Consider the following 27233-nt stretch of genomic DNA (forward strand, 5'->3'; position numbering starts at 1 on the left):
CCTCCTAGAAGCCTTCGCTAGGGCCAGCGGGTGGCGAGGGCGCCCGCACTGCCTCTCCAGGACGCAGGGGGCGCCCTAGCAGAACCTTCTCTTCCCTTCGTCTCGGTGACACTTTCTTCCGCTTCCCTGACGCAGAGCGCCTGCGTAGACTGCTGGTCTGTGAAGAGGATGGCGGCTTCTTCAAGTGGGGAGAAGGAGAAGGAACGGCCGGGAGGCTGCTTGGGGTCGGCAGGCGGTAACAGCACGCGAGAGCGACTCTTGTCTGCACTGGAAGACCTCGAGGTCTTGTCTAGGTAATGCTGGCGTCCGGGCTGGGGTCGGTTCCTGGCCATGTTGGCTTGGTCTCGGGGGGCTCCATGGGGCGGGTCCCGAGAGTGGGGACGCGGGGTTCGCAGGCCCGTGGGACTCCGAGCGACAGGTTTCCCCGGGAGATTACATTTTAGTAACACCACGGGTTCTGAAAACCCCAAACCCAGCCGTCTGGCCTTGGGGAAATCTCCAGGTCTAAGCCCCTTCGTCCACCGGTTGACCGACTGCACGGAGCACCCCGGGGCTGCAGCGCGCGGAGGCCGGACGCCAGCGGGGGTGGGGTGGGGTTTACCCTGACTGGAGGAATGACGGGCCAGGGGCCGGTGTGATTCAAGGGATGCTCCAGCCGCTGGCCGCTTCAGGCGCGCAGGTTCCAGACAACCTGTTTCAGTAGTAAGGCGGTCTTCTGAAGAAATGTTTGGGAAAGAATGAGTTCATCAGACTGGTAGATGGCGCCGAATGTGCAAACGCTTGGAACTGTGAGCACGCCGGACTCGCTGGAATGGAAAGTTGTTCGGGATGGCTGGAGTTCGGTAGAGATAGATGAGTCTCAATACTCTCTATATTCTTAACGTTGATATTCTTATACTCCTAATATCCAGTTATTAATATTCTCCATGTTGCCAACTTTTATGATAGTCTTTACAATTAGAGCCTTCTTTTAATGTCCTAGTAGTAACTTGGATGTTAACATTCTTTTGTATTGTCCGATTTTGTTCTTGTAGTTTGTGCTGGCACTGGCGCTTGAACTCAGGGTGTGGGCACTGTCTTTCAGCTTTTCACGGAAGGATGATGCTCTACCACGTTAGCAACAGCTCTACTTCCAGCTTTTTGCTATCTGAGACGCTTACCTCCAATAACTCCGTTCCTCAAGTCTCAGCCTCCTGAGTAACTAGGAGTACTTGTGTGAGCCCCTGGCACCGGGCAGAATTACCTTTTTTATTCTCTTTTGGTCGTGGGTCTTGAACTTGAGGCCTGGACACTGTTCCTGAGCTCTTTTGCTCAAGGCTGGCACCCAACCACAACACTATTTCCAGTTTTCTAGTGGTTAATTAGAATAAAGAATCTCCAATTTCCTACATGGGCTGGCTTTGAACCCCAATCTTCATATGTCATCCTCCTGAGTAGCCAGAATTACAGTTGTGAGAATTATCATTTTGAAAGGCACTTTATTATGTCACTTTTCTTCTATTAACAATACTTGGTGGGTTCTTGTTACCTGATAAGATGAAGTTCAAGTTCCTTAGCTTAGTGTGAAGCAAGGCTGTTCTCCTGGTACAAACTAAACTGTTACTTTCATTTGCTGCCACACCCCTCTATCTTTCTACCTTTTCCACTTCCCTTTCCAAGTACAGTCAACAGATGGACCATGTATGCAATAGTGGTCAATTAAGAATGTAATGGAGGACCCGGTGACCTTTTAGCTATGGTGTACATTCTAGTGCCATGCATTACATCCCTATTTGTAGTGGTGCTGATAGTTATAGAAAAGTATGGCACATACAACTATGTATAGTATTTAATATTTGATAACAAATTAAATTGTTACTAGCTATGTATTTATTATATTTGTATCATTATTTTAGAACGTACAGTTTTCCTCAAGTATTCTTGTTATTTTTACTAATCAGGACAGGCTAAACTTCCAACTGGATTAAGACTGTGCCTGTGTCCCCAGATCTAGTTCTTTCCTGCCAATAAAATCAGATATAATGTATTATTTCATCTTTTTTTCTTCTTTCTTTCTTTCTTTCATTCTTTTTGTCGGTTGTGGGGCTTGAACTCTGGGCCTGGATGCTGTCTCTCAGCTCTTCAGCTCAAGGCTAGTGCTCTACCATTTGAGCCATAGTGCCACTTCTGGTTTTCTGAGTGGTTTATTGAAGATAAGAGTCTCATGGACTTTTCCTGTCTGGGCTGGCTTTGAACTGTGATCCTCAGATCTCAGCCTCCTGAGTAGCTAGGATTACAGGCATGAGCCATCGGCACCTGTCTATTTCATCATTTTGTGTCAGCATATAATGGTTCTGACTTTATATGATCTTTATTGACCTTAAGAAAAATGGCTAGTGTAGTACTGTAGTGTACTAATTTGAGTAGCTTGTAATAATCAGTGCTTTAGACTTGTCTAAAGAATGTATAACCAATGCAGGGAAATTTCATGGTTACTACTTGCCGTTAAATGAATTGTAAAGCCAAAAGAACCCAAAAAACAAAAAAACCCTATGCCATTTTACACTGGCAGCAGCTCCATAGATCTCATGCTTACTTGTGGCTCTTGATTGCTTCTCATTGACTGGTTGCTCTATATCCTCTAGGTTTGCAAAAGTATAGTTTATGAATTCCAACAACTAGATTACTTGATGATACATTCTTCAGAAAGTGTTCTGTCCTGAAGCTAGGCATTACTATACTTTCATAGTAAAGCTAGTTATACTTTATTATCTTCAAGCCATTCTTATTCCTATTCCATGATGACGAACGAATTGTTCATCCCCCAGAATCCACTTTAAATATCATTTCTGTAGTTGGCTTTCTTTAGCACCTTTAGAATCTTATATATTGTGGGAAATTTTTGCTTTTCTATAGGCTTTTTGCACTGGGATTTGAATTCAGTGTCTTGCACTTATGAGGCAGGTGCTCTACTTTTGAGCCATGCCTCTAGCACTTCTTTAACTATAATTTTTGTTCCTGCCTGGAAACAGGCCTGGCCTGAGATCTGCATATTTTAAGCTTCATATTGGCTGAGATATCAGATGCACACCACAATGTCCAGCTCCTTCCTTTGAGATAGAATCTTAATCTTACAGACTTTTCTGCCCAAGCTGGCTTGGAATGGTGATCCTCCCTATCTCGGCCTCCTAACTGTTAGTATGAGCCTCAGGTGCCTGGATATCTGTTGTGTTTTAAATTACTTATGATCAGTATGCTATGTTTGCTGTTAGTTTAGTCCTTGAGTACAGTATTACTAAAGTTACTAGGTCAGCATGATATTGAATGATTTAGGAATCTGAAAGTAGAATATAAGTGTATTATGAGTTTAATCCACTAAAACCAGATTAGACTCAAATACTGCCTGATAACAAATAGGACATGAGGAAAAACTAAGCATGTGGAATTTTCAATGGTTAGTACAGTGAACAAGCAACTTAGGCACAAGGTATCTGCCTTAATACACTATGTCTCTGTACATATTTGTACAGATTTGTGGAAATACCATTTCCTTTGTCTTTGCTATATTTATAGTTTTCGGTGGAGAACTTGTTAGCTCCCTTATTTCTTTAATGAATGCCCTAACTTTTCAGCTATTCTGGAAGAATTTTCATCTGAAGGCTAAAGATAATACTTGCATGGCTTCTAATGTCTTTGCTAAGGAATCTTGATGGTGCAGTGGAATGTGAAATTTGTCTAGTGAATGTGTTCTTTCTTGTTTATTTTGCCCTTCCATGTGGTATATGAATGGTAGATTTTTCTGTAAATATGTTGTCTTCATGAAGATGTGATATCCCCTTGTAGGAAGTGGCTGCTGTCTTTTGTTTTGAGTCTTGTCTTCGCATTAGTATGCTCTTCAGCCATATGTACATTCTCTGTTGAAGTGCTGAGTTTTCTTTTGCTTTCTGTGAAAGAAGTTATAGTTCTGTTTTTTCTCCATGAGTGCCAGAAAAGACTGCTTTCTCATTCATTTCTTTACTGTATCTATTGACAGGTTGATGATAGACTTATTTCTTGAGACATATTGCAGTCTGTATTTAGAACCATTACCTTGGAGGTTTTGTTTTTCTTTGATTTTTAAGTGACTTGTCTGCTACATTATTTTATTTGTTTATCACTAAAGACTGACAGTGGGTAGTGTTCCTCTTTTATGACCCTGAAAAAGGTTGTTTGGTGGGAGAGGACAACATGACCCCTAAGGGTTTGCCACCTATGGGTCATTAGAACATTTCTTTCATCAGAATGAAGGGGCTCCAGTCCTGAGACTTGGAGCAGCACCAAGACTTAGAAACTTCTTCCCCATACTCCTGTATGAAAGGTAGCCCTTGTATGGCTTTCTGTGAATGTATATTCCCAGATTTTCTCCCACCACACTCCTTTCCAAACACTACCACCCCTTCTGTAACCTAGGTTTGCTTTGACCAGAGTGACTTATCTTTATGTTTGAAGAAAGATTCATCTGACATACTATTTTCATACACTGTCGTTCTCTAAAATACACGCTTAAGCCTGTCTAAGCTTTTCCCATTTCTGTCACTAAATTTTAGAGGCTAAAGCCTAATCAAAGCCATGGAATATTGCCTTTTTCCAGGAATACTACAAAGAACAACTGACTTGTTTTCTATAGGCCACCTGATAATCAGTTCATGAAATAGTACAGCAGTTGTTTGAAAGTGTAAATCAGTTCATGTAATTTCTTTGTTTCTCATTGTACTTAAGATGAAAATATATTAGAACTAATCTTTTCTGTGACTTCAAGGCCTTATCACATTTTTCTCACTTCTCTTTCTTTGGTACTTACTGTGCTCTGGCTATCAACCCATGTTTGGGCCAAATTATTGGTTGTGTATTCTGCCCTTCATTTTAGCCTCCCAGATCCAATGGCTGGTTACTCTTGTACAATTTGTGCCTTACCTCAAAAGACGGCCTGGTGCCAGTGGCTCACACCTGTAATCCTAGCTACTCAGGAGGCTGAGATCTGAGGATTGCAGTTCAAAGCCAGTCCAGGCTGAAAAGTCCCCGTGAGACTCTTACCTCCAGTTAACTACTCCAAAACCAGAAAATGGCACCATGTCTCAAGTGGTAGAGGTTCAGGGACAGCACCCAGGCCCTGGGTTCAAGCCCTACAAAACCCTACAACCAACACACACACACACACACACACACACACACACACACACACACACACACACAAGCCTTCCCTGAACACACACACACACGCCTACCCTACAACCAACACACACACACACACACACACACAAGCCTTCCCTAAACACACACACACACAAGCCTTCCCTGAACGAACACACACACACACATACACACACACACAAGCCTTCCCTGAACACACACACACACGCCTACCCTACAACCAACACACACACACACACACACACAAGCCTTCCCTGAACGAACACACACACACACACACACACACACACACACACGTGTGCATGCATGCACGTGCGCGCGTGCGTGCCTTCCCTGATCACTCACTTTAAGTAGCCAGCCACTTCACTGGCAGTTTCTAGGGTGAAGCTCTGCTTTGTTTTCTCAGCCTTTTCACTCTGATTTTATTTCTTCTTGTCTCCTGTATTAGAATTTAAATACTATTGTTCATTTTTATAATTTAAGTATAAAGTACCTTGCACATATAGGTACTCAATAAATATTTGAGGATTGAGTGAATGTAGACTTTGTGTTTCCATGTCCACCTTTTTCATTAACTCATTTCATACACAGTGGCAGAGGGAAGTAGTAGTAGAGAGGTTTCAGTTCAGTTCAATTAGCTCCATTCAGAAAATGATATTGAGCTAGCAGAAAGAAAGGTGGAGATATTAAAGTAAGAGAAACCTTGCAATCAGCATGAAGATGCAAACTAGGCCTAGCTAGAGTAGTATCACATAATGGTAAACCTGTCCTCTCAAGTAATTTTTGCAGTGCTTGGGGGTTAGGGCCTAGATTCTTATGCATGCTTTGCATGTACTCCTCCACTGGGCTACATTCTCCAGCTTTTGAAATAATCTTTGAAAAATCTCACATTTTCTTGATTATATTTCTTAATCAAAATTCCTAACAATGCTAATTCCCATGTGGAAAAACTTGATTATATTTCTTAATCAAAATTTCTAACAATGCTAATTCCCATGTGGAAAAACTGGTGTATTTATTACATATGCATTCTAGGAAGGTGGAATTTTACCGTCTTTCTTAGATGACAAAGATTTCACTAGTCCAAGCAGAGACTCTTTAGTTGTGTTGCCTTATCTAAAACATAGAAATATATGTTTATTCATCAGTCTTTTCATATAAGACAGGAGTCAGGAGATTTTTCTAAAAGGTCAGATGGTGTGTGTCTCTCTTTAAAAAAAAAACAACTACAGTTTTTTTGGGGACAACTGAAATAAATAGCCATTGGTATAGCTAAATTGCAGGGCAGGGTAGACAATCCTGTGCTGGATTTGACCTGCAGATTTTCTTGTGTAGATCACTCAGTGCATTGGCTGCATTTTCTTGAAGGGTTTCTTTGAGGTGAGATGAGAACTCTCATCCAGCAGTCTCAGGGCAGACTTTTCCCAAGCTCTTCTGACATCTCCCTGATACTTTACGATTGTCTTTTGCAAATGTCTATTGTCTTTCTAAGCATTCAACTTGGGTTTTTACAGAAACAACTCTTTCTGTTTACATACATCATTGGTATTTATATAATGATGGTATTTGTATAAATATGGTACTAAGTGAAACTTATGTGAGTAAATTTGGTAAATGAAACTGAATCTTGGTGCAAATGCAGTGCAGCTGGTGAGAGCCAGCCATGCCATGAGGACCATGAACCTGCAGTCATCTAGTCAGAGAGCAGTTAATAAAGCTGCTGTTGTGTGGATGGTTCAAACTTGCAGTCCTAGCTACTCAGGAGACTGAGATTTATAGAATCTCAGTTTGAAACCAGACTAGGCAGCAAATTCTGCAAGATCTATCTCCTATCAGCAAAATGTCATACTGAAGACATGCCTTAAGTAGAGTGCCAGCCATGTCCTGGGTAGGGAGAGGTAAAGTTCCTGTTGTATTTATTTTACCAAGGATTTTGTTTGTTGCTCTTTTTCTTTTAGGGAACTTATAGAAATGCTGGCTATTTCAAGAAACCAAAAGTTGTTACAGCAGGGAGAAGAAAATCAGGTCAGTAGCTTCTTTTTTAATTTAAACATGATAGAAATGTTAATTCCTACAAGGTTTCTTATATTTTTCCGAGAGAGCTGGAAACCTTTAAACTGAGATTTTCTTTTTCTTTTTTTTTGTCGGTCACGGGCCCTGAACTCTGGGCCTGGGCACTGTCCCTCAACTCTTCAGCTCAAAGCTAGAGCTCTACCACTTAAGCCAAAACTCTACTCTGGCTTTTTCTGCTTATGTGGTGCTGAGGAATCGAACCCAGGGCCTCATGCATGCAAAGCAAGCACTGTACCACCGAGCCACCTTCCTAGCCTTTTTTGTTTTTGAGGCAGACTCTAGCTCTATATCCCAGGCAGGGTCCCTCTGCCTCCACTTTCAAAATGTAAATTGATTTTTTTTTTAACATCACTTACATAAGATAACAGTATGCTTAAAGAGAAAATAGTTGAGTAAGGGCTTACAAGTATGTGTTATTTCACAGTTACTCAATTTTATTTTTTGAAGTAACCAGTCAAGCTTATTAAGTGGATATTTTAAAAGTTAAATGTTCTTAAAAGCTGAGTCCTTTATTGGAGGCTATGTCGCTGTGATTTATTTTGGAAATGACTGGAAATGAAGCATGTAGCTGTAGAGCATATTTTATGAATATTGGTTTACAGGTTGTCTTTATTTATATTTTCCTATGTTCCAGTTCTACAGTAAATAAATCTTTTTCTGATTTAGGACTTTTTGGCCATACTCGAAGTTGAACTCAGGGCCTCATGCTTTCTAGACAGGCACTAGAAAATGGACCTGTATCCTCACTACTTGAGCTAGATCCGCAGACTTTTTGTTTTTGTAATAGGGTCTCATGTTTTTATCTGCAGCTAGCTCCAGATCCTGGTGTAACAGGTTTATGCCAATACACCTGGCTTACTGATTGAGATGGGTATCTAACTTTTTGGCTTGGCTGTTATCAAATTATGATCCTCATGATGTCTGCCTTCTAAGTAGCTGGAATTATAGGCATGAGCCACTGCCTTGCTGATTGAGAAATTTTTTTCCTTTCCCCAGAACTATGGTTTGAACTCAAGGCCTATAGTTGCCTGGCTTGCTTGCTCAGCTGGTGCTCATCCACTTGGGCCATGCCGCCAGCATATTAAATGGATATTATTTTGGAGATAGAGTCTTGGAAACTTTTCTGCCTGAGCTGGTCTCAAACTGCAATCTTCGGGATCTCAGCCTCCTGAATACCTAAGATTATAGGCACAACCCACTGGTGCTCAGCAGATCTATCTCTATTGATTATCAGTAAATATTAATTATTTTAATAAATCCCTTGATTTATTAAATTATGCCGCCTAAATAGATCTGGATCCTGGACTCAAGATCTTTGTACCTCCTTTAAATAGATTCAGTAATGACTATGCTTTAGTTAGTTGCTTAATGTAGTTCTTTATATAAACTTGTATGGGATTTCACTGATGATGAATTTAGATGAGGCCTGAAAGTATGGAAAGGGGCTAACTTTAGGAGTATAGTATTAGCAGTTGTTTTTGTTTGTTTGTTTGTTTTTGTCAGTTGTGGGGCTTGTACTCGGCCTGGGTGCATCCCTGAGCTCTTCAGCTCAAGGCAAGCTCTCTACTGTACCATTTGAACCACAGCACCACTTCTGGTTTTCTGGTGGTTTATTGGAGATAAGAGTCTCATGGACTTTGCTGCCTGGGCTGGTTTTGAACCACCATCTTCAGATCTCAGCCTCCTGAGTAGCTAAGATTACAGGTATGAGCCACCGGCCCCCGGCTGTGTTAGCAGTTTTTTTTTTTTTAGTTTTTATTTTATTTGTGAACATACTGTACAGAGGGGTTACAATTACATGGGCAGGATAATGCGTACATTTCTTACCAACCATTGCAGCCTCCTCCTTTTGTTTACCCTTCACGTCCCTTCCCAGAGCAGTTTTGTTTTTAAAAAAAAAAAAAACAAAAAAACTAAAGATAAATATTTTAATGACACCTAGTCTCAGATACTCTATTAATAAATACCTGTGAGTACTTAATAATAATAATAGGAGGCTATCCCAGACGTGCAGTAAGTAAAATGCAAGGCATAGGTTTGTTTCCTATGTACTTACTAAATTTTTACTATGAATCAGGCACATGGAGATCATTCAGACATTCTCTTGAATAATCAGCACAAACCTTTCCTATACTTTTTTTTTAGCAATAGCAATTCTTTAGATTAATTCCCTAGTGTATAGATTCCTGTGTTACTTTATTGAAACTGTTAAATATTAGATAAGGATGTATCAGTTTGAAATTTTCTAGCTACCATTTGGTTTTGGTTTGTTTATATTAGCTTACGTTAGTTATACAGGTGATGATTTCATTGTTACCTTTTCCACATGTTTACAACACATCTCAATCAATCTCACCCCCTCTTATTAATTTTCCTTCCCCCTTTCCCAAAACAATTTCAACAGGTTTTATTTTTCTCTTTTCATAGCTGTAAGTCTGTTTGGACAGTATTCAGCCTCCTTCCACCTCCTTGTTAGCCCAACCACCATTTGTTTTATTTGAGTATTTGAGTTTCATACAGAATCTTAGAGTTAAGATGGATCTTAATGGCCTATGGATTAACATCTTGCAAGATTGAACTCGAGTAAACAAATGAGGTAGAGGCTAATGGTAAGCAGAATTAGAACTTGGATCTATGAGTTTAGTTGTTTGAGTAATTTTTTTCTCTGCTGAATAATAATTAAATGTGTATTATTCTCTGTTAGTATACAGATTAGATGAATGAACAGTATAAAGTATATATTCTTTCTCTTTTTCTCCTTCCTTTTTTCCCTTCCTTTCTTAAAATACTCTTAAACACAGGAACAGAGGTTGTAGCCCAGCTGATCAGTCCTCTGATGTATTTTAAATACTGTAAAGATGAAGTGAACTTCATGTCAAAAGGAACTCAAAGAATCTTGCCTATAGATTTTAGTCTTCTATGACTTAAAAAAAGTAATTTAAAAAATTTATTATGGTTTTCATAGCCATTTCTTTTCTAAAGTATTTTTCATAGCACAATGAAGGAAGAATGTTTTATTTCATTTTTATTATCTTTAAATAGTTATACAAAGTGATACCACTCAGAAAATCAGTTTATAAGTATAATGCATCTTGACTGATGTCATCATTTTCTTCCATCCCTCCCAATGCAACCTCTCCTCTCTATTTTCCTGGGTTGTACCTTAATTTTTTAGTGGGCGATGATGATAACAACCTTTGCTGAACTCTTCATATGTGTATTTGGTCTATATTATATCATAATCATATATCAGCCAGGGTGATAGATACTATTCATATTTCTCTTTTCCTAAGGAGAAAACAGGTTGAGTAACTTCCTGGAGCACTCTTCTAGCAAATGAAGGACTTGAGACTGAGCCCTGGATTTTTTTTTTCTTCATTTAACCTTTGTATTTTTTCCCCATATCTTTATACTACCTATTTTTCCCCCATTTTTATTCAAAATAATACTGTGCATCAAATCACAGATTTAGTGTTTAAATTTTTCTGTTATATGTTAGCACAAATGTGTAACTAGAAAAGCCCTGGGTTTCAACTAAAATTACATTGTGTACTGAAGTTTAGGAATACTTCAGTACCTTATGTTTTTAAGGACAAACTTGTAAATTCTATCTTCTTGATTATCTTAGCACACATGGTATCATAATCCCATATAACCTGAATTAATAAACTTGCCCATTTTGGCATGTTGTGACTTTTTTTGGGGGGGGGAGGAGGTTCCGGTCGCGGGGCCTAAACTCTGGGCTTGGGTGCTGTCCCTCAGCTCTTCAGCTCAAGGCTAGCACTCTACCACTTGAGCCACAGCACCACGTCCAGCTTTTTTCTTTTTGCTTATGTGGTGCTGAGGAATCAAACCCAGGGCCTCATGCATGCAAGGCAAGCACTCTACCACTGAGCCACCTTCCCAGCCCATGTTGTGACTTTTAAAAGACTAATTTCATTTTGTTTTACATGAAAGAAGAACAGAAAAAGTAGAAAATCTTGATAGTAGCTCTGTATCCTAAAATAATAATAGGTGGGTTGTTATTAGGATAACATTTTGAAGGTATTAAAATTTTACAGCCTAGCCAATTCAGGTATGGATTCTGTGTCTCATTGGAAAGTAGTCTTAGTCAACTGTTATGTTGTAGGTCCTGGAGTTGTTAATTCATCGAGATGGAGAATTTCAAGAACTTATGAAATTGGCTCTTAATCAGGGAAAGATCCATCATGAAATGCAAGTTTTAGAGAAAGAAGTAGAAAAGAGAGACAGTGATATTCAACAACTACAAAAACAGCTAAAGGAAGCAGAACAAATACTGGTAAGTTGATAATCGTTCTTAAGGTGGAAAAAAATGTTCATGATACATTAATAAATCTATGTCAATAGTTTAAAGGGTCAAAAACTTGACTTTTAAGTCTAGAGCTGACATGTTGTCAGTGGTTTATTGAAAGACCATCTAAAATTTCAGTTTGCAAAATAATTCAAAATCAGTAGAAAGTTTGTGTTAATTTTATAATTTAAATAACATTTACTTTAATTTGGTGTTCAGTCTAAAACAGGGTTTTTAAAGTTCAATCTTTAAATAGTTGTAGCATCAAGTGAACATGTCAATTTATGTGTCCAATGAATCTTGATCAAGATTTAGGTATGTGTCAAGGACCAACTCTAGGTTTCCAGCTGTTGTTCTTGACTACTATATTTAGGAAGCAGTTTATTTGCTGTTAGTTATTTTACTAAATACTAACTAATATAATTGTCATTCTATGTTATTACAGAAATAGCTAAGCTCAGTTTTCATTTGAACTAGATGTTGTTGGCATCTTTACTCCTGTTGAATCACTACAAATATATGCCAAAATAGATTCCAATAACTAGGAGCCTGAGAAATTAAGGATGACTACAGGCTCCCTCCTGAAAGAACAACCCCAAGTAACTGCTTTTTAAAAAAAATATATCTAATCTGTTTTTCTCTGTGAAAGTAACATTGCTTATCAAAAGTAATTTTAAAAATATGGAAAAAGCAGAAAGAAGGAAAAATGCTTTTACTTTTTCATGGTTTGTATGGTGCTACCATTTACAGTTCAGTTAGTCTAAACTAACAGTTAAGTCTGTTCTCTTTTAGGCTAAGGTATTTTGTTTTTGTTTTTTCCCCCTTTGGCCTGCCCTGGGTCTTGAACTCAGGGCCTGTACACTGTCCTTGAGTTTTGTGCCCAAGGCTAGCACTCTATCATTTGAGCCACAGCTCTACTTCTGGTTTTTGTGGTTAATTGGAGATAAGAGTCTCACAGACATTCTTGGTTGGGGTTGGCTTCAAACTGTGATAATCAGATTTCAGCTTTGTGACTACTGGGATTACAGGTTAGAGCTATTGGCACTCAGCTCAGGTATATTGTTTGACTTATTATAGTTAATAGACTTTCAGTTACTATGTAATTGTTTCCTGGTTGCTTCGTTTTCCAGGTTTGCATTATAAATAATATTTTGATGACTAGACTTGGAGACATATCTTTTCTTCTATGTTTTGGATTATATTCTTTAATATTTCCAAAAAATGTAATTACTGAATTAAAGATGATGACCAAAAGAATTGTAAGAATGAATGTTACGATTAACAGCAGCTAACAGTGACTGAGTGCTTAGTCACCGGGCCCTATGCTTTGCATATTACATGTCTTATCTCAGTCTTAATAACAATTTATATCATGTCAGTGCTCCAGTCCAGATGATGAAATCAAGACTTTCAGTGAATAATTAACTTGCCTCAATAGCTAAAAAAAGATGGAAATTAGATATCTCTGACTTCATATTCTAGCCACAGAGGTAGCTTTATGTTGACCTTTAATGTAGCTTGATGGACAGATGGATTGCTTTCCTGATAGCAACTGTTAAGCATTATAGATATGTACAAATAAATAAGGTCAATCTGAGAATGTTTCTTGTAAACCAGAAGAAAAAAAAATTCTATCCTAGGAGATATAGTTCACTGGTAGAGTACTTTTCTAACTTATGCAAAGTCATGGGTCTGATTGCCAGCTCTGAAACAAAACAAAAATGTGAGAAGGGGTAGTGGGGGGCGGGGTGGCGGGGTTAAGACAGTTTCTCTGTGTAGCCAAGTTGGCATTGAAATTGTGATCCTCTTGCCCCAGCCACACTTAGTTTTAGAAAGACTTTTTTTTTAATGTTTAGAATATGTATTTAGAACATTTAGAAGATATATTTAGGTATTTTATAGTAGAATACCTTTGAGTGGTACATGGTCTGGATCTCTTTTTCATATTTATGATAAGTGACCTAAACAAAAAAACTAATCTCCCTAGTTTATTTTTTTCACAACAATTTATGAATGGAGACTGATTTGTTAATATTACATTCTTTCATTAAATATAACTGGACATAAATGACATCAAGTAGTATTTTAGGACATTGCAAATAAATTTTAGTGATGTCCAAGTTTTGCAAATTAGTTCCTATGGATAAGAGATCTGGTGAGTTAATATAGAAATCATGCATGATATAATCAAAGCTAAATCACATTTCTTTTTTCTTAATATTGTTTTAATTAGGCAACAGCTGTTTACCAAGCAAAAGAAAAACTTAAGTCAATAGAAAAAGCAAGAAAAGGTTAGTACTATGGGAAGACTGGATGACCAATACTCAAGAACTTCAAGAATCTTAAGAGAATATTACTTGTAATCATTAGCTGCTGTTGAAAAGATGTCCAGCAAATTTTCATTGTAAATTTTCATTCTTGTTTTAGGCATCCTTAGGGTACAAGGATCTCATCTGTTTACAGGCTAAAAGCAAAAATAATAGAAGGTGATTTATGGCTATGGAATCAGATCTGTAAATAAATACAGTGGTTTATGAAACAGGAAGAAGGAGAAGTGGGATTTGAATTGGATCTTGAAGGCTAGCACAGAGAGAATGAAAAGAAATATGCATTGGACAGCTCATTCTAGCTCATGTCAGAGCTAGAAATAGCTTTGCAAGTAATCATATTTAGTGGTACAGAGACTCAGGTTGCCTTCTACACTGCCTTCTGTTTTCAAAAGGTTTACCTTAAGGATCTTGTAGGATTCTTTAATTCACATGTTAAATACAGAATTGTAATTAAAAGTTTGATAGCATGTCTAATGATTTGTAGATTGATTTATATTTAATCATCTCAGATTTATTGTCTGCTTTTCCTCTATTGTGTTTCTCTGGGAGCTAATACTGTTTGGTTATTTCATATGCAAAGGCAGTAACGGGGGCTGGGAAGGTAGCTCAGTGGTAGAGGGCTTGCCTTGCATGCATGAGGCCCTGGGTTCAATTCCTCAGCACCACATAAGCAAAAAGAAAAAAGCCAAAAGTGGTGCTGTGGCTCAAGTGGTAGAGCACTAGCCTTGAGCTGAAGAGCTGACGGACAGAGTTCAGGCCCCACAACCGGACCCCCCCCCCAAAAAAAAAAAAAAAAAAAAAGAAAAAGAAAAAGCAGTACTCTTTGAGAAATGGTAGACGTGTTCAGTAACAGGAAACAATCTCCGGGAAAGGTGGCTGACTGTCTGAAATCTAGACCATGGTTTTGTTTTGTTTTTAGTTCTGAAAAATGTTACATACACAATTGCTCTGTTATATTAAAACCAGTCTCAAGTTTATAGAATGAAAAATGAATTCTTACTTCTCAGAGGTACCTACTATTAATGTTTAGTATATGTCCTTCAGGATTCTTTTCTAGATCTGAGAATATATGATAAAATGCAAATAAAGTATGCACATGTATTAAAACCAGAATTCATGTGGCACTGTGTATATTCAGCAGCTCATCTTTTCACTTGCCACTCTATTGAGAGAGAATATATTGTACATACCTTTTCACTTGGTTCTATTCAGAGCCCGAAACCTTGTTAATTACAGAGGGCAGGATGAATTGACTTCCAACTTCCTAGCTTGGCCATCAATGGTACATGAAACACTGTTTGCTATAGTTTACCTGTGCTCACTGGTGCTTTGAAAAGAGTAATGGTATTTGATGATAGTTAATAATTGAGATTATTGAGCATTATTATGTTCTCTCAACTTTGTTTCTGTGTAGCAATTGAATTTTGAGGGGGGCAGGCAAGGATGGTCTTTGGGCTTGAACTCAGGGCCTGGGTGCTGTCCCTTTGTGTTCAAGGCTAGCACTCTACCAGTTGAGCCACAGCAACATTTCTGCTTTTTCAGGGTAGTTTATTGGAGATAAGAGTCACAGATTTTCCTGCTTGAGTTAGTTTCAAATTATGATTTTCAAATCTCAGCCTCCTGTAGCTAGGATTACAGCCTATCAGCTGATTTTGAGTGGATGTCTTGCTCTTTAATTTGAAAATATAATCTAGGTTTATAATATATTTAGATACGGTTATGGAAGATAGGTGGCTGAGATTATCCTATTTTTCCTGATAATTTAAAATTGTGATGTGTCATTTATAATGTAGGTGCTTCAGAATTTGGATGTTTGCTAAACAGTTAAACTGTTCCCTTAACTCTCTCAGGTGCTATCTCCTCTGAAGAAATAATTAAATATGCACATAGAATCAGTGCAAGCAATGCTGTATGTGCCCCACTGACCTGGGTTCCAGGTAAAAACACTTCTCTTTTATACAAGATAACTGTGGTTTTGAAAGTCTTCAAGATTTGTCTATAAAAAGAGATTTAAACATAGAATGTTTATTTTTAGAAAAGTAATCTAATGGTAAAGGTATATGTATATAATACTTGCACATATTATACACACATGTCATAGATTTTGTAGGTTTGATTTCTTATCATGTCATTAGTACTGGGAACTATGCTTCTTTCCTTTTAAAAATGTTACTGAGGTTTTTTTTTTATTGTGAAAATACTGTACAGAGGAGTTATAATTACATAGGCAAGATAATGAGTACATTTCTTATCAAGCATTGTAGCCTCCTCCTTTGTGTTACTGAGTTTTGAAAATATATATTAATATGCGATACTTCCAGGACAATAGTTTTATATACCTTAAAATCATACTGGGCAAAAGGCGGCAGCAGCAGAGACAACTCTGGGCTTTGCATCTCAGAGTATGTTGGCTGTTTTGGCTGCTTAGGCCTGGTCTTTCAAGATGGTTGGTTGGGATTCTTGGCACCATTTTCTATTTTCATGATAAGTTAGTGCCCTTTTTCTTGGCCCCCAGAAGAGGCAGTGTGTAAATATCACTGTTTTTACTGTGGATACTGATGAATTACCAGCTAAAGGAGCATGCTTAAATTTTTATTCACCAAATGAGAAATAGGATTTACAGTGCTGTCAGCATATTTGTATTCACCAAAGATTGATGGTGACTTCTGTTTGTAATGGAACTTGGAACATAGTCCCTTCACAATAGTACTTTTGAACTCTTCATCCCGTGAACTTGGTTCTGGATCCTGGAACAACATGCTGAAACTGGGTAATAAATTTACTAATGAACTAAATATCCAAAGATCACAGTGACGATGTGATCCGCCATGTAGAGTCCTGCCTCCCATTGGTTTTACTCTGAAATCATAAAGTTCTAATAGAAGACTAGGTGGGTATTGTCATAGCAACAGCCATCAGGAGAGGTCCTTTATGTGGAAACCTGAGGAAGTGTAACAGATGATTTCTGAAGAGGAGGGAAAGGTTCTGAAGGGTCTACCTTGTCCTGGAGAGAAGGACAACAAGGAAAAGAAGAGGAAAGAGAGAAGTACCAAAGGATATTGGAGCTATGTAAAGAAAGTGGTTATGGAAAACTCTGTTGCTCCTGTAATGTTGCATCATCATGGTTTTCAAAAAGTTCATATGGTTACATAAAGATCAAAACCAAAGTGGAAAAGCAGAATCATGGAGTCTGAACAACTCAACAGTATAGAGCTGTTGAAGCAAGGACCTCTTTGACTAGTGAGAAGTGCCCAAAAGGTTAAGTTTCACATAGAGAAAAGATGGAGTCAGAATTGAAAGTGAACCCTGGGCCATTTGAAGCAGTGGTTTGCTGATTCAGGAAGAAAATGTAAGTAGTTGAGACAAAGGAAAATAATTTCCCAGACAAGACAGGGATAAAAGCATGGACGATCTCTCTGAACTTACAGAGAACATGGAAAAAGAAATCAGTGATGCTCTAGGCCACGGCCCACAGGAAGAGATTCTAAGTAGTGCATTCAAGTTACAGATTACTCGAGGAGATATCCAGACCTTACAGGATGGTCACTGGCTCAATGATGAAGTCATTAATTTCTACATAAATCTTCTAGTAGAAAGAAGTAAAAAGCGAGGCTACCCAATACTTCATGCATTCAGTACTTTGTTCTATCCTAAATTAATGTCTGGTGGTTTCCAAGCAGTGAAAAGATGGACCAAAAGGGTAAATCTCTTTGAACAAGAACTTATTCTCGTGCCCATTCATCAGGAGGTGCATTGGAGCCTGGTAGTAATGGACTTAAGAAAAAAGTGTCTTAAATATCTGGATTCTTTGGGACAACAGGGTCAGAACATCTGTGAAATTCTTCTTCAGTATTTACAGGATGAAAGTAAGACTAAAAGAAATATTGAACTGAATCTTTTAGAGTGGACCCACTACTGTATGCAGCCACATGAGATTCCTCAGCAGTGGAATGGGAGTGACTGTGGGATATTTACATGTAAATATGCAGATTATATTTCTCAGGACAAGCCTATCACATTTACTCAGCACCAGATGCCTCTTTTCCGGAAGAAGATGGTGTGGGAGATCCTTCATCAGCAACTGTTGTGACACTGCCCCACTGGAGCCAAATTTCTCTGGCTCCTGGTGCTTCTCTCACATATGTTTCCACATATGTTTGCATTGTAGGTTAAAAAGACCCTGCATTGTTTCTGATCTTACAGGTGTGTCTGCATGGTAGTTCTGACTGTGAGGCTGTGTTTGGTCAGCCCTGCACTGTCAGCCCAAAAAGAACAATGCTAATTAATAGGGATTTTACTTTTTGTTGTTTTTTAGTTTAGTTTTTGTGCTGGTACTGGAGCTTGAACTCAAGGACTGTCCCTGAACTTCTCTGCACAAGGCCAGCACTCTTATCACTTGAGCCATAGCTCTACTCCTGGCTTTTTGGTGGTTAATTAGAGATGGCTCATATGTGTAATCCTAGCTACTCAGGAGGCTGAGATTTGAGGGTTGTGTTCAGAAGCCAGCCCGGGCAAGAAAGACTCCTATCTCTAATAAACGTCTAAGAAAAATCTGGAAGTGGTGCTGTGGCTCAAGTGGTAGAATACTAGCCTTGAGCACAAAGAGGCATAGGGACGGAGCTGTTCAGGGACAGAGCATAGGCCCCCAGTTTAAGCCCCAGACTGGCAAAAAAAAAAAAAAATCATCTCATTAGCTTTCCTGCTTAGGTTTTGAACTGTAGTCCTCAGATCTCAGACTCCTGAGTAGTCAGAATTACAAATGTGAGTTACCAGTGCACAGCAGGGTTTTTGTTTTAAAGATTGTTTTTCTTTTCTATAAATATAAGAACTACTGGATTTATTCTACAAATTGTTTTTTTGTGTGTGTGTTTCTTTATGTGTATTCATGTGCTAGAACAAAAAGGTTGCAAGACCCTATCTCAGTCAACAACTTGAAAGTGGTGGTCTCGCTTGTAATTCCAGGTGTGAGGATCATAGTGAGAGGCTAGTTCTGTGCAAAAAGTATAATATCCACTGGGCACTGATGACTCATGCCTGTAATCCTAGCTACTTAAGAGGCTGAGATTTTAGGATTTAGGGTCAAAACAGCCTAAACAGGGAAGCCTGTGAGACTCTTCAATTAACCAGCCAAAAGCTGGAAATGGAGTTGAAACTGATTCAAGTGGTAGAATAGCAGCCTTGAGCAGAAAAGCTAAAGGAAAGTGCTCAGGCCGTAAGTTCAAGCCCCAGTATTGGTGCACATACAACACACGCACACGCGCGCACACACACGAAAATTCAAGATTCTAAAAAAAATAAAGCAAAAAGAGGACTAAAGGGTAGCGGCATAACTTTAGTAGAGTACCTGCCTAGCAAGTTCAAACCCTATTACTACCAAAAGAAAAAAAGAAGTAAAAACGTAGTTTGAGTTTTTGAATGAAACATGATAAATCAGTACTCAAAGGATGGTACTCATTGATGGTTTTTATATTTTGTTTTAACTATGTTTGAATTAAAAACATTCTTTATTTAGGAGATCCACGAAGACCATACCCAACTGATTTAGAGATGAGAAGTGGATTATTGGGTCAGATGAACAATCCTTCCACTAATGGTGTAAATGGTCATCTCCCAGGGGACGCCCTTGCAGCAGGCAGACTGCCAGGTAACATTAGCCTCAGGAATGTTTTCTGAGATGACCCTGATGAGTGAGCTGGCTACAAGTGTTTTGAGATTCCAAACCAAACTGATGCAGTGGGCTTCAGTAGCTAGGTTATCTTCCAGTTACCCTGTTTCTTCGCTTACTCCATTTAGACTTTCCTAGATAAAAGTTACAGAATTAGACTAAACTGCTTTTCCTTCCCTTAACTGTTAAAATTCTGCCATCCTGGGCTGGGAATGAGGCCCTGAATTCCATTCCTCAGCACCACATACACAGAAAGAAAAAAAAAAAGCCGGAAATGGCACTGTGGCTCTAGTGGTAGAGTACTAGCCTTGAAGAAGAGCTAGTACTAGCTGAAGAAGAGCTGAGGGACAGTGCCCAGGCCCAGAATTCAGGCTCCATGACCGACAAAAAAAAAAATCTGCCATCTTCGTCAGGCATTGGGCCTTTCCCTTTTCTATTATTTTTCCTAACATTGTGTTTTTGCAGTTGTTAATTTAAGCATGCTATAAAAATAGAATAATAAACATATTTGTAAAGTAGAAAAAGACATAACAAAGGAAAAAGATACCCTTTTGGGAGCAGTCAAGTTAATTACCTTTAGCCTGTTATTTCTGTAAGCTACCTATAGTACAGACTTTTGAACTCACTGAAAATTTTATTTCCCTTTTGATATTCATCTTTCTCACTGAAGTCATTACTGGATTGTTTGCTAGTCACAATCCCACCAGGAGACAAACCACACTGGTAATTTAAACAGGGAAGTTGAAAGAATTCCTAACTAGTAATTAGTAATTATTATTACTAATGAAGGATTAGGAGAACCCCCTTTTTTTCTCTCAAGTACAGATATAAACAATATAGGTTGCTGCTAATATACTTAGGACCAAAGTACCAACCCATAAAAAGGACTAAAAGAGTACTCCACATGTTGTCCCAAAGTTAACATTAGATAGGGCACTTCCCTGGAGCGAGAGTAGAGCAGAAATTAGATAAACTGTCAGAAGCCAGCACTGACCAGCAAGAAATTATTGCTGGGGTTCAGAGAAGCTTAATGGGAACCCACACTATGGGATTCTGGTAAAACCTAAGAAGCCACATTCAGGGGTGCAGCTGAAAGTTGCTGAGGAGTAAACATCACTTGACCTGTACTCCAGCCAGGCCCCATAGGAATAAAGGAAAAATGACAGTTGAGGAAGTGAAGCTTGATTTACAGAATCCATCTAGCATTTTCTACTGACAAAGCCTGAGGTAGCAGCAGCTGGCCCAGGAAAAAGAAATTAGGCAGGATAGATTGAGGTTGACTGGTACATTGATACAGTTAGTTTAACTCTTTCTCTTCTCTTTTTCTTTTCTCTTCTTTCCTTCCTTCCTTCCTTCCTTCCTTCCTTCCTTCCTTCCTTCCTTCCTTCCTTCCTTCCTTCCTTTCTTTCTTTCTTTCTTTCTGATAGTTTAACTCTCTTCTTTTCTCCTTCCTTCCTTCCTTCCTTCCTTCCTTCCTTCCTTCCTTCCTTCCTTCCTTTTCCTTTTTTTCTTTCTTTCTTTTTTTTTGTCGGTCATGGGGCTTGAACTCGGCATGGGTGCTGTCTCTGTACTCTTCAGCTCAAGGTGAGCGCTCTACCTCTTGAGCCACAGCGCCACTTCTGGTTTTCTAGTGGTTTATTGGAGATCAGAGTCTCACAGACTTTTCTGCCTGGGCTGGCTCTGAACCATGATCCTCAGATCTCAGCCTCCTGAGTAGCTAGGATTATAGGCCATGAGCCACCAGTGCCCAGCTTTTCTTTCTTTTGCTTGTTCTGGGGCTTGAACTCAGCCCTGGGTGCTGTCCCTAAGCATTTTTGTTTGTTTTTTGTCAGTTGTCGGGCTTGAACTTTGGACCTGGGCACTGTCCCTCAGCTCTTCAGCTCAAGGCTAGTGCTCTACCACTTGAGCCACAGTGACACTTCTGGCTTTTTCTGTTTATATGGTGCTGAGGAATCGAACCCAGGGCATTATGCATGTAAGGCAAGCACTCTACCACTGAGACACCTTCCCAGCCCCCCTAAGCATTTTTGCTTATGGCTAGTACTCTGCCATGTGAACTACAGCTGCACTTATGTCTTCTTTGTGGTTAATTGGAGATAATAGTCTCTCAGACTTTCCTACTTAGGCTACCAGTATGAGCCACAAGTACTGAGCATAACTTTACTCTTTTGATTCTCTTCCAATCTGACTTCTTCCTCTTCATCTTAAACTATATTTGCTTTGCTCTTTACCTTCTCTTCAGTCTCGGTGTGATTTGGGACTTTTTTGGTAAGATATTTCTGACACACACATTGCCAGTCAACAACTCTAATGATTCTTTTTCTTTCTTTTTTTTTTCTTTTTATATTGGTTCTGGGACTCGAACTCAGGGCCTGAGCTGCTTTTTGCTCAAAGCTACCTCTACTTCTGGCTTTTTTTATTCATTGGAGACAAAGTCTCTACCCATACTCCTTCCTGGCCTGGCTTCAAACTGCTATCCTCAGATTTTAGCGTCCTGAATAGCTAGGAATCATGCCCAGCATGATTCATTTTTTAATAGATTTCTTCTCTTTTTTAAGATTATTCAAATCTATCCTAATACTTAAACTGTATTATATTATTACATGTTTATAATATATGACCTACTTATGTATTGTTCTTAAATTGTGGTGGTGTGGTGGTGGTGGAGTGGGGGGGGGCGGCGGTGGTGTGTGTGTGTGTGTGTGTGTGTGTGTGTGTGTGTGTGTGTGTGTTGGTCCTAAGGCTTTAAACTCAGGGCCTGGGTGTGTGTGTGTGTGTGTGTGTGTGTGTGTGTGTTGGTCCTAAGGCTTTAAACTCAGGGCCTGTGTGTGTGTGTGTGTGTGTGTGTGTGTGTGTGTGTGTGTGTGTGTGTGTGTGTGTGTGTGTGTGTCCTAAGGCTTTAAACTCAGGGCCTGGTGTGTGTGTGTGTGTGTGTGTGTGTGTGTGTGTGTGTGTGTGTGTGTGTGTGTGTGCTCGCTCAGGGCCTGGGGTGTGTTTGTGTGTGTGTGTGTGTGTGTGTGTGTGTGTGTGTGTGTGTGTGTGTGTGTCCTAAGGCTTTAAACTCAGGGCCTGGATGCTGTCCCCGAGTTTTTTTGCTCAAGGCTAGCATTCTACCACATGACTCACAGCTCCACTTCCAGTTTGGTTGGTGTCTAATTAGAGATAAGAGTTTCATGAACTTTCTTACCCAAATTGGCTATGAATGAGATCTTCATATCTCAGCCTCCTGAGAAGTTAGGATTACCGGCATGAACCACTACTAAAACATTATACTTTTCTTGGATCACTTTAATTTGATCTGCCTTAGTTTGGCCAAACATATATTTTAATTCTAACTTTACACTTAATTCAGTAATTCAGTGGCTGGGGATATACTTGGTGGTATAGTATATATTTAGCATACATGAATGAAGCCTTGGGTTGGTTCAGTGTCTAGAAACACACTCACACTCTAAATATTTGCATAAAGAGTAATCGATAGGTAGATTAGTACCAATAGAACTGTTCTTATACATTCTTCTCTCTTTTCTCCAGATGTTCTTGCTCCACAGTATCCATGGCAGTCAAACGACATGTCAATGAACATGTTACCACCAAATCACAGCAATGACTTTTTGTTGGAACCTCCTGGACATAATAAGGAAAATGAAGATGACGTAGAGGTTATGTCAACTGACTCCTCAAGCAGTAGTAGCGACTCTGATTAAAAAACTTGTGAGATTGCACATAGATTGAATACTGTAGGATTTTCTTAATAATGGGGAAATATAAACTGAACACTCCTAAGTGTAACCACATAGATTGTACATCCTAATTAAAATAAAAATGGGTTTTGTTTTCAAACCCCAACCTGATTTTAGTTCTAATCTAGGCAAATGTTTGGAACTAGTCAAGCTTTACTGTTGAGAAGATTGTTGAGCAGTTCTGTGCTGGTCTGCCCGGCTCTCTCCATTGGAAGCATGTGGTAGGGAGGTGACCCATGCACATGTGTCACTAACCAGCATCCAGGAATTATTTAGAAAAGCATTTTGTAAAACTGGTGGATTACTGAATATTCAGAGTTCAGAGTACAAACTCATGTTTCTCAGCTCTGCTGCAGTAACAAGTTGTATTATTTGTAATTATTGTTTTTTTATAAATAAAATTGTTTATACTTTGTTTTTTAATTTAAACATTTTAGTGGAGGTAGAAAAATTATTATTTTAAATTTAGTAGAATTTCCAAATACTTACCTAGGATTCTGCAGTGGGAATGTGCTTGATTTTGGAATACATTTGACCCAGTAATCCCAACTAGCAAGTTTCTCACTCCTATTCTTAGAAGAAATAAAATATTTATTAACAATTAAAATTTTTACTATAGTCACGTCTTCTTTCAAGAATAAGTTGTGTGAAAGGTGTTAAAAGATCTTGCCCTTACCCTCCCTATTCTCTTTTTCTAATTTTTTCAGTCATGGGTCTTAAACTCTGGGCCTGGGCACTATCCCTCAGCTCTTCAGCTCAAGGCTAGCGCTCTACCACTTGAGCCACAGCACCACTTCTGGTTTTCTGGTGGTTAATTGATGATAAGAGTCTCACGGACTTTCTTGCCAGGACTGGCTTTGAACTGTGATTCTCAGAGCTCAGCCTTCTGAGTAGCTATGATGACAGGCATGAGCCACCAGCGCCTAGCTAATATGAATTAATTCTAATGGTATACTCATGCACACTAATACCATAGAATCATTTTGTCATCAATAAAATATTAATAAAATATGGATACTATAATGGGAAAGGAAGGAAGTAGAAAGGAGACAGATGAGACAAACAGCAAAATCTTGGTTCTCGGGTGGACAAAGGAGTATGTGGAAGTTAATTGTTCCATTTTCTATTTCTGGGATATTTAAAATTTGTCATGTAGAAATTTCCTTTGTTCTCTATATCACCTCCCCCCGCCCCCACACACACACAGTGTTTTAAAATGTCAGGAGATGGAAAAGCTTTCCTTCTCTTCTAAAACAGCTTTGATGCACCAAAACTCTAGAGATGCAGATAAAGAAGTGTGTAGGCACTTACCAGAGTGAATTTTCATTCTCTACAGCAGTACTCTGAGTTCACCTGTGATAGTTCATGAAGACTGCATGACCAAATACCATAGACTGGGTGACTTAAGAACAGCAAGTTTTCTGCATCTGTAGGTCAAAAGCTTTCTGCCACCTCTCTTCCTATGTTTGTGTCTTCTAACATGATCTTTTCTTTACATGTCAGTTATGTGTCTCCAAACTTATTATTTTTATGATAACCTCAGCTAGATTGAAGAAGGACCTGCATTAGCAGTCTCATTTTAACTCAAACACCTTTCAGTCTCCAGCCACTTTCTGAAATATTGCAGGTTATGGGCTTCAGTGTAGAAATCTGGTGGGATGCAGTTCAACAAATAACCAACTAAAGGCCTGTATAAACTAATAATTAGAGGTTAAATGAATGCTTGGCCTAGTAAGATTTTAGGCTCAGGTTATATATATAGTTGTATGTCCCTTGCATAACCTATGTATATAATATATAGGAAATTGTACTGAATTTTGCAAATCATTGTTTCAATTAACAAACTACTTTAAAGTAGTTTTCAGCACTTCTTATGAGACCAAATCCTTGATCAGAGATATATCACCCTAGTATCATCCTAATGGTAATCATTTATTTGGGAAAGGACTTACTTTGTAACATCTGATTTTAGAGCCATTTAAAGAAAAGTTTGGTTGTCAGAAGGTAAGTTCTTAGTCTTCCTTATACAAGGTGTACTCTCCTTTAATTCTTTTGCTTCAGCTTCTTCTAAATGTAATAGCTACTTTTCGTTCTAATGCATAAAATCAGAATATGATATAAATGAGATGTCTGAGGGTATGAAGTCCAGGGATAGAAAATAGTTTTCCAAGCCAGGCGCTGGTGGCTCACACCTGTAATCCTAGCTACTCAGGAGGCTGAGATCTGAGGATTGAGGTTCAAAGCCAGCCCGGGCATGAAAGACCGTGAGACTCTTATCTGCAGTAAACCACTCAGAACACTGGAAGTGGTACTGTGGCTCAAGTGGTAGAGCGCTAGCCTTGAGCTGAAGAGCACAGGACAGAGCCCAGGCCCAGAGTTCAAGCCCCACGACCGACAAAAAAAAAGAAAAAAAGAATAGGTTTCCATCGTTCTATTTCCCAATTACTGTTGCTGACTGCTGTGTTGAACAGGTTCTCTGGGGTAAGGGAGTGAGAAAGTATTAGACTGACATAGCTTGATGCTGTCAGGGCAGTCATTCACTCACTGTGTTTAAGCACCTTTGTATGTTAGGTACTCCTTCCTTGCTGAGAATCCAGCACTGAATAAGACAGAGCTTAAACAAAAGGCAGCAAAATGAACCCAATAGTGTTAAGTATAATAAGGAAAAGAAAATACAATAAGTCAAGTTACAAATCCAATGAAATTAACAGTCCCCTCCATCTCATATGTACAATCTAGAGTTTTCATAAATTTTAAAACAGGGCTGGGAAGGTGGCTCAGTGGTAGAATGTTTGCCTTGCATGCATGAGGCCCTGGGTTTGAGTTCTCAGCACCATATAAGCAGAAAAAGCTGGAAGTGGCACTGTGGCTAGAGTGCTAGAGTGGTAGAGTGCTAGTAGACTTGAGCTAAAGAGCTGAAGTACGGTGCCCAGGCCCAGAGTTCCCCACAACTGACCAAAAAACAAAAAAGTAAAAGAAAAATTGTGAGTGCTGCTGTTTTTCACAACTGAATTTTTTTCCCCCAACCCCTGGACTCCTTAAAGGAAATGGCCAACACTCAACTGGCATGATTTTTCCATAATAACATGCCTGACCTTGGCCTTTGTTCCTATTGTGTGCTGCAATTCTGAGAACTGATAGTCTTATCTGAAAGGGGAAAAAATGTTCATAAGACTCCTTTATTTTTTCACAGAAAAATCATAAAGTCAACAACCCTAGTTACTTATTTCCCCGTCATGCTATAGGTTGGCAGAAAAGTACTTGCAGGCATAGCTACTAAGTGCTATAAAAGTGAAAATTTCCCTTCACTCAATCTCCACTTGGGTGGGTTTTATGTACCCAGAGTAATGTGGCTGCAGTGTAACAATAGGGTTTTATTTTGATGAAATGATGTTATTAATGTTAAGATTTGATCAATGTCATTACATTTGTATTCCATCCCAAAGTCCTAAGTTTAATGTGCTTAGTTACCTTTAGCAAAAGTCTGCCCATCTCTTGTGTTGAGTGTTAATGTTATGCAAAGCATAAAGGATACATGACAGACTTCAAACTTGCTTTCAAAAATGATACTTTTCAAAACGTGGCCACAGCCTTGAGTATCAAAACCAGCTGGGTGGTGATTAGAACACAGATCCAGCTAGATGCAAGATCCCAGTAAGGTCTTCTGCACAAGCCTGGACACCAGTGTCCTAAACCTGTCTCAGTCACTGCCGCCACTATCTGGGAATCTCAGTGCTACTCTTGGGAATTTTCATATGTAGACAGATAATATAATGGATACAACCCCCCCTTCCCAAAATAGGACTAAAGAATGAATATACAGTAGAGATTATAGTAAGATTAGGGGCAGCTGATTAGAAAAAGAATCAATTGTGTACATACCCTCTTTGCATTTATATATGCAGTGCCATAAATCTGACTCCTCAAACCCTTGGGCCTTT

At 39.0% G+C, this 27233-nt stretch overlaps 1 protein-coding gene and 1 pseudogene across 1 annotated transcript; both read left to right on the plus strand.

Annotated features, from left to right (window-relative positions):
- The first annotated feature begins 135 nt into the window (after window positions 1-135).
- On the plus strand, window positions 136-23876 carry Med4 (mediator complex subunit 4). The gene is made up of 7 exons (XM_070003201.1): window positions 136-293; window positions 7128-7194; window positions 11372-11542; window positions 13788-13845; window positions 15735-15821; window positions 19397-19528; window positions 23084-23876. The coding sequence occupies exons 1-7, from the start codon at window positions 169-171 to the stop codon at window positions 23254-23256; spliced, it is 813 nt and encodes a 270-aa protein (XP_069859302.1). The 5' UTR covers window positions 136-168; the 3' UTR covers window positions 23257-23876.
- On the plus strand, window positions 16171-18209 carry LOC138813583 (sentrin-specific protease 2 pseudogene; annotated as a pseudogene).
- Window positions 23877-27233: the final 3357 nt, after the last annotated feature.

This window comes from Dipodomys merriami, unplaced genomic scaffold, assembly GCF_024711535.1.
Source record: "Dipodomys merriami isolate MVZ:Mamm:240054 unplaced genomic scaffold, mDipMer1.0.p SCAF_6, whole genome shotgun sequence".
In the NCBI taxonomy this organism is placed as follows: Eukaryota; Metazoa; Chordata; class Mammalia; order Rodentia; family Heteromyidae; genus Dipodomys; species Dipodomys merriami.